We start from the raw sequence: 8,501 nt of genomic DNA, 5'->3' as shown, positions 1-8,501 counted from the left end.
AAAAAATTCAAAAAAAAAAAAAAAATCACCTTCTGTTGCACCACTCATTACAGAGTTCCAAACTGCCTTTAGAAGCAACATCAGCACAAGACCTGTGCCTCAGGGACTTCATGAAATGGGTTTCATGGCCAAGCAGCTGCACACAAGCCTAAGCTCACTATGCTAAATGCCAAGCATGAGTTGGAGTGGTGTAAAGCACTGACACTGGACATTGGAAGTGGAAATGTGTTCTCTGAAGTAATGAATCACACTTCACTATCTGTCAGTCTGATAGATCCCAGGAGAATGCAGAGTTCCAACAGTAAAGTGTGGTGGAGGAGGGATTATGGTCAGGGGCCCTTTAGTTCCAGTGAAGGGGAATGCTAATGCTACAGGATACAAACACATTTTACACAATTGTTTGGTGTGGAGAAACTCAAATGGCCTGCAAAAAGCCCTGACCTCAATCCCACTGAACACGTAAATGAGTGTTGATTGTGCCTCAAGACAAGCCAGGCCCTTGTCTTCCCACATCCGTGCCTGACCTCACTCATGCTCTTTGGCCTGAATGAGCACAAATCCCCAGAGACACACTCCAAAATCCTGTAGAAAGTGTTCCCAGAAGAGTGGAGGCCGATACAGCCACAAAGGGGCAACTCCATATTAATGCCCATGGTTTTGTAATGGGACATCCAACAAACTCATAGGTGTGATGGTCAGGTGTCTACATACTTTTGGCCATACAGTGTATTGTAGAAGAGATTATCGGCTCCTGCATAGTTACCGATATTAACATTATGATGTAGCACAGAAATGATTATCACAACACACACAATTAACAGGTTCACTCCTAACACACAGTGTTCACTACTGTAAAGTATGTTATGTTTTTATCTTCTCTATGCTCTTAGCCAATAAGAACACAGCTCTGGTCTCGTCTTGAATGCACCTCGTTGCTTTTATTAACAGCAGAAACGTATTAACACCTGGAAGCTCAGGCGTCTACAACACTTGGGCAAGAGGAAGATTAGTATGATTTCAGTATTAGAAAAAGAGAACAACAATAATAATAATAATAATAATAATAATAATAAAGATTAAAGATGCAAAAGGTGCATCTCATCCATAACCCAATAAAATATTTATCAAAGCAGCACCTACTGGTCAGATCTGTCTGTTCTCACACTCACATACACACACACACACACACACACACACACACACACACACACACACACACACACACACACACACACACACCATAGCTTAAGATTCTGTACATTTCAATTTTGGCTGAACTGTTCCTTTAATCTAGAGACGTCAGAGCTTTGTCACCATGACAACAACTCAAAACAGCACAGGCTTATGTTACTGTCATTAAAAATGTAAATAAACTCAAAACTGTGAATCAGGGGTCTGAGATATAAACAACCACTTAACTGGCAGTGACTACAAACTGAATATGTTGCTAATGCTAACATTAAGTGAGCTAACTCTGAGCAGCTACACTCGCTAATCTGTCGTCTGAGGCATGTGAGCACTGAAGGATTCGGCTTTGAATAGTAAAATCTTCTCTCAGCTGTTGTCATGGTAATGCCTCATAGCATCAAGACACACTCCCATTTAACAATGTAATGGCAAGGCTCTGAGGTCAGTAGGAACGTGTGTGTGTGTGCACAATTTAGTGATACAGTTGTATAGTGTCCTTCAGCTTTAACACAGAGATAATACAGAAAAACATAAATACATTCTACACACATCTATCCATCATCTGTGTGGACAACAATACTGAACAGGGAGAAGAGAGAGAGAGAGAGAGAGAGAGAGAGAGAGGAATAAAGAAAGGCCAAACAAGAAGGAAAGACAAGAAAAAACATACACGTATATATATATATATATATATATATGCATAAATATATATATATATATATATGCATAAATATATATATATATATATATATATATATATATATATATATATATATATATATATATATATATATATATATGCATAAATATATGAGAGATAAAACTCGGATAGAGAGCGAGATGGGGATAAAAATGAAAAAATAAAAAGCAAGAAAGAGAGTGTGAGACAGAGAGAAACAGTGAGAGTGACACACACAGACAAGCAAAAGTTTGCATCCTTCATTTTTTTCTTGAGCTAAAGAGAATTATAGCACTGGATTACGATTTATCCATAAAAAGATTCTCCTGATACAAGATTATTGGATTTTTTTTTTAATAATCCAAATTAACAGAAAAATAGTCTGAAATTAAAGAAACATAGATTGGCCAAGCAATCAGGCAAAGTCAAGGGGCAGAGTCACCTGGCCAGAGTCAGGGGGTGGAGTCAACCGGGAAGAAACAACTGGGACATAAATGTTTGAAGTTATATTTCATTTTTATTACTATGAATATGTTCCGATTGACAATGAAGGAACTGAACTTTTTGCTGGTGTAAATGTTCTTCATTCAAAGGGGATGCAAAGTTTTGCACTTAAATGTTGACAAAGACAGACAGAGAGACACAGACAGAGAGACACAGACAGAGAGACACAGACAGAGAGACAGATGTCACTGTGAGCACTGAGTTTTGTTCTGGGAGGTTTTTGGACATAAACACACAATAAGGCCACTTTAATTGTCCTCTCATCCCCCATCCCCCACCCGAATCTCTCTCTCTCCCCCTCATTTCTCTGTGAAGCGACAGAGTGAGCTGAAGCAGCCTTCTGACTGGTGGCGGTCCACAGTTTGTTCACAGTTTGTTCGTGTTTGGGGCGTGGAACACTCAGCGTCCTCTCGGCTGAATATAAAGTGATGTGTAGGAAATGAGTGCAGCTTCTCTACGTACACGAAAAACGAGCAGCGGCATGCATGTGGCACACAGGCACAGGAACGTCATGGCTCCGCCCCAAATGCTCAAGCCATTCTAACACAGCTAGTTTGTTTACATGTCAGTGTTACTCATAATGCACTGCGCTTACCGAGTGTGTAGTGATAAACTATATAATTAGCTACATTATCTGAAACAGAGTGTTGACACTTCCTGGTTTTGCTGACTGACAGGAGTTCCAGGGTGGCACTTAAGATAAAACTTGCTCAGCCAAACACAAACTTGATCATGTGATATCAACATGGCGGTTTATCTTGCGGGCAAGCTAGGCTAGCCACTTAACTGCAGGTATCTACTGCTAGACAATTAACATTAACTTAGCTGGATAATGTTGGTGTGGCTGGCTTGCTTAGCTAATATTAGCTTAGCTAAACAATTATATATTTTACCATTATTTTATGCATTAGCTACATCAAGCTGAATAATTTAAAAGAAAGTTTGATCATGTTTGTGATTAAACTTATTATATTTAACTTAAGCCCCACCCTTTTTAACCCAGACATGCCTGCTAAAAAAAAAGCTATGTAGATAGCTAAAACTCATGTGTTTAGCATCCCTTTGTCCTCTTGAGCTAAATGCTGATTTATGTAGAATGCTAGCTCATTTGCTAACTGCTAGTTTAGCAAGCTTTTGGGACGCAGCCTTAAGTCCAGAGATGGGCGGGTCCAATGGAAAAACAGGAAGTGATAAAAAGTGGTTCTATAAAAACCAGCGAAGAAGAAAAATAAATCTATCCTAGCTTGTTAATTGGGAAAAGGGGGCAGGGCTTTGGGGTGCTAATGATACATTAAGAGGGGCTGGATCGAGGGAGTGAAAGAACACGTCCATTTTTCTTTCCCCCGTTCATGTGTGTGTAGGGGATGAGTCCTTCGTACGTCCCCTCATCTCCCTCATCTCCCTCATCCCCAGGAGAGTAGGACGAGAGAGGGATGCTCTCCATGTTCTCCACGTCCATGTCGAAGTCATCACTATCCCGTGCTCGGATCCGGTTCTCCTCGCTGTAGAAGAATGACAGATCAGTGAAGGATGGATGGAGCTCATCTCTCAACATCTCGATGATCTCCAGAAATGCAGGACGCAGCTTCGGGTTGTAGTGCCAACACATCTGCATCAGACTGTGACTACAACACACACACACACACACACACACACACACACACACAGACAGGTTATTACACACACATTCAGATACTGAAACTTTTATTTTAAAAATAAATCAAGTTTAAAATATTCTACTTCACTTCTCCTGACTTAAATCTCCTGAAACATACAGTTGAGGTCAAAAGTTTACATCCCCCTTTCAGAATCTGCAAAATGTTTATTATTTTACCAAAATAAGAGGGATCATACAAAATGCATGTTATTGTTTATTTAGTGCTGACCGGAATAAGATATTTCACATAAAAATGTTTACATATAGTCCACAAGAGAAAATAATAGTTGAATTTATAAAAATGACCCCGTTCAAAAGTTTACATCCCCTTGATTCTTAATACTGTGTTGTTACCTGAATGATCCACAGCTGTGTTTTTTTTTTTGTTTAGTGATAGTTGTTCAAGAGTCCCTTGTTTGTCCTGAACAGTTAAACTGCCTGCTGTTCTTCAGAAAAATCCTTCAGGTCCCACAAATTCTTTGGTTTTCCAGCATTTTTGTGTATTTGAACCCTTTCCAACAATGACTGTATGATTTTGAGATCCACTGAGGACAACTGAGGGACTCATATGCAACTATTACAGAAGGTTCAAATGCTCACTGATGCTCCAGAAGGAAAAACCATGCATTAAGATCCGGGGGGTGAAAACGTTTTGAATTTGAAGATCAGGGTAAATTTAACTTATTTTGTCTTCTGGGAAACATGTAACTATCTTCTGTAGCCTCTGAAGGGCAGTACTAAATGAAAAAATGCGATATTTAGGCAAAATAAGAAAAATGTACACATCACCATTCTGTTCAAAAGTTTTCTGTGCATGTTTTTTCCTTCTGGAGCATCTGTGAGCGTTCAGGACAAACAAGGGACTCTTGAACAACTATCAGTAAACAAAAAAACACAGCTGTGGATCATTCAGGTAACAACACAGTATTAAGAATCAAGGGGATGTAAACTTTTGAACAGGGTCATTTTTATAAATTCAACTATTATTTTCTCTTGTGGACTATATGTAAACATTTTTATGTGAAATATCTTATTCAGGTCAGCACTAAATAAACAATAACATGCATTTTATATGATCCCTCTTATTTTGGTAAAATAATAAACATTTTGCAGATTCTGAAAGGGGGATGTAAACTTTTGACCTCAACTGTATTTGCTAAACTTTTTGCCTAAATGAAGTCTGAATCACATTTATTACTTTATTTATTATTTTTACTTTATTTCACATATTTTCTAAAAAATGTTTAATTAAAAAAATAAAAACTTCTGAGCGTGACGCTACATGTAAATAGTTTATTTCCAAGACACTGCTTTTATCACACGTCACGTCACTTCACTTCACCTCAAATCATGCTCTAGCGTAGTGGACATGTAGTGCACTGTGTAGGGTGTATTATACCGTTAGGTTACGACCTGCGTAGTAAGTGTAGAAACATTTGCATGCAGACGTGTTGACGCTGGATGTGAAGTGACAAAACGCCACTTTGAGATAAAATGATGATTCATGGCTTCTTCTGAGTTTCATTGTTTATTGAATGTGACAAACACACAGTGTGGCTAACACTAACGCTAACTGTCTGTGACACACTCATTAATATTCATTACACACTCATCAATATTCATACTACAATAATATGTACAAGAAGTAATACTCAGAACTTCTGATTTAAAATTTGGCACTAGACAGAGAAATTATGTGGTTTGGAAGATGTTTCTAGAATTTTAATATGGTGTGCTTCGAGACAGATTTTGTCCCAAACAGAAAAGATGATAAATTCTGAATCTGGGCTAGGAATTACAAATTATTATACATTTTTCAGTAAGGGTAAGCTCCAAAGTTTTAAATCTATAAAGGAGAAATATGGGCTCAATCAAAGTGATTTCTACAGATACCTCCAATTAAGACATTATATTGACTGTAATATCAGATCAGTTGTTGGAATCAGCTGAGACAGGAATAATAATGTTTTTATCAGTAGGTATGTCACACTCATGTAATAAGATTATATCAAAGATATATGATGGATTTCTCCAAAGCATGTCTGATAATGCGTCATATTTTAAAGAAAAATAAGAGAAGGAAGGAAATTTGACTATCTCAGGGGAGGATTGGGGAAAAAATTGTAAAACACAATAGAAATCTACAAGCTCAGCAACCTGGAGAGAATTCAGATGGAAGAATGTTATTAGGTTTTTTACTACACCATCGCAGAAAAGATAATCATGGACAAGGGGCAGGCTGCTGGAGATTATGTGGGGCAAATGAAGCCAACCATTATTATATTTTTTGGGAATGTTGGGTACTAGAGCTCCTTACTGGCAAGAGATTAAAAGGAATTTGGAAGCTGTTTTCGGGGGGTGGCAGTTCCTTTTAGTTGTGAATCAGTATATTTGGGTAATATTACATCAGATGGATGGGATAGCAGTGATAAGAAGCTTATGTTAATTCTCCTTGCAGTCAGCAAAAAGACAACTACAAGAAAATGGTTAAAGCCAGAGCAACCTATGGCTGATGAATGGATAGATATAATACACAAACGTGATGGAAAGACTTTTTCTTTAAAGATCCAGATTTGGAATAAATGGACTGAATATGTCAAACCTATACAATCAGACTTTTACTGAATTAGAAAAAAGGTGTTTAATGGAAAATGGAATGCAGTGGTTTTTTTGTTTTTGTTTTGTTTTTTTTAGGAACTAGTTCCCCAGGTTATTTTGTATATAGTTGCTGTTAAAAGGGGGGAAATACAAAACATTTGGAAAATCAAGGAATTTTGTATCCACAATTGATGATATATATATATATATCTGGTAACAAGTTTGCAACCAAATTAGTGTTCTTGTATTATTGTAGAAATAATGTAAATTTTGGTCATTGTATGTATTTTCCTTGTAGAACAAAAAAACAAAATAAAATAAAGAAGTAATATTCAGAAATATATTTATCAAGTGATTTTTGCTCGTATCTGATTGACTTGCAGGGATCTAAAGTGGATACAAAGTAGCCGTGTTACCACGGCAACAAGCAGACATTAAGGTTTACTGCCTGTATTTACACTCGTCACTGTTGCGCCACTAAACAAAAAAATTTAACATCTGTTATCATTTGTTTGGAGACGAAATTCGGCATGCAGCAGAGATAGAGTGCGAGAAACCTGACAGACGCAACCCCTCCACCCAAACACCAACACACACACACACACACAGCAATTCCGTAATCGAATTTGACACTTACAGTCTGTCGGGGCAGTTATCCGGCCGCTCCAGAAATCCTCCATCCATCACAAACTTCAGCACCTGCTCATTAGACAGACCCTGATACGGCTGCTCGGCTAGCGTGCTAATCTCCCACAGGACCACGCCGAACGACCTGCACAGCCACGTTTACACATCAGCACTCGCGTCACAATACACTCACATCATAACTGTGCTGCTATGGAATTCTGAATTATGACTGGTCAGAAGGTGTTAATTATTTTTCTATAAGAGCAGCTCTAACAACAGTGCAACTGCAAATCATAGGTTTATATTAATGTGCTCGTTCCAATACCTTACCATTTCTATAGTAACAGACTAACATGTTTTGTGGACATTCCACAGCATTAAATCTAACTATAAATGGATAAAATTTATGATGTGTTGTTCTTTAAATAAAAAAATGTAACTGTTGGTAAATTGCTGTGGTGTAAGAGGAATAAAATGCTTGGGCATTTGCTGTTATAGGAAATTAATCAACATCACCCTGTCATTGATTAATTTACTGTAACACACACACACACAGTGTTTATTACTGTGTTATGGAGAATTAGGATGTAATTGTCACGGAAACAAGAAAAGCCATATTCGGCCACTTAATGCTTAGCTAGTGTGCATTACAGGTGAAGTGTGCATGTGTGTGTGTCTCACCAGCAGTCTGAGTGCGCAGTAAACACTCCGTCCTTCAGAGACTCGGGTGCCATCCATCTGACAGGAAGCAGTCCTTTACCTCCCTTCCTGTAATAATCTGTCTCATAGATGTCCCTCGTCATCCCAAAGTCTTCAACACACACACACAAACACACACACACACACACACACACACACACACACACACACACACACACACACACACAGAGATTAACTACACACTCAAAATTGAACTCTATCTGCATAGAGCTGAAAGAAATAGTTTTTTCCTCCTGAATTTTTCTTTGTTTATTTCTTCCTTCTTTATTTATTCTTCATATCATTTCTTTCTTTCTGCCTTTTTCATTCATTTTTTGTTGTCCATTTTCTTCTTTGTTTTGTTTTTTTATTGTTGCATTCATTACTTTATAGAAGAAAATTTTTATAATATATTTTATATAAAAAATATACTTTATTATTTAATTTTTTGTTTATACTGTATGTATAATTCTATCAATCTTCATCCTTTGTTTTAGCAAGATTTAAATTTATTAACATTCCGTGTCCCTCAGGAACAGCACACGTATT

General features: G+C 37.5%; 1 protein-coding gene across 1 annotated transcript in view; it reads right to left on the bottom strand.

The window, feature by feature from the left end:
* Window positions 1–918: 918 nt before the first annotated feature.
* insra (insulin receptor a) overlaps window positions 919–8,501 on the bottom strand; it is a 30,333-nt gene continuing 22,750 nt past the window's right edge. The window contains exons 19-21 of the mRNA XM_026936316.3: window positions 7,935–8,064; window positions 7,264–7,398; window positions 919–3,996 (exon numbers count right to left, since the gene is read on the bottom strand). Of these exons, the coding sequence (XP_026792117.1) occupies window positions 3,663–3,996; window positions 7,264–7,398; window positions 7,935–8,064 (599 nt within the window). The 3' untranslated portion in view covers window positions 919–3,662. The remainder of the gene's footprint in view (window positions 3,997–7,263; window positions 7,399–7,934; window positions 8,065–8,501) is intronic.

This window comes from Pangasianodon hypophthalmus, chromosome 4 (genome assembly GCF_027358585.1).
Source record: "Pangasianodon hypophthalmus isolate fPanHyp1 chromosome 4, fPanHyp1.pri, whole genome shotgun sequence".
Taxonomy (NCBI): domain Eukaryota; kingdom Metazoa; phylum Chordata; class Actinopteri; order Siluriformes; family Pangasiidae; genus Pangasianodon; species Pangasianodon hypophthalmus.
This window is presented reverse-complemented; position numbering and strand designations above follow the sequence as displayed.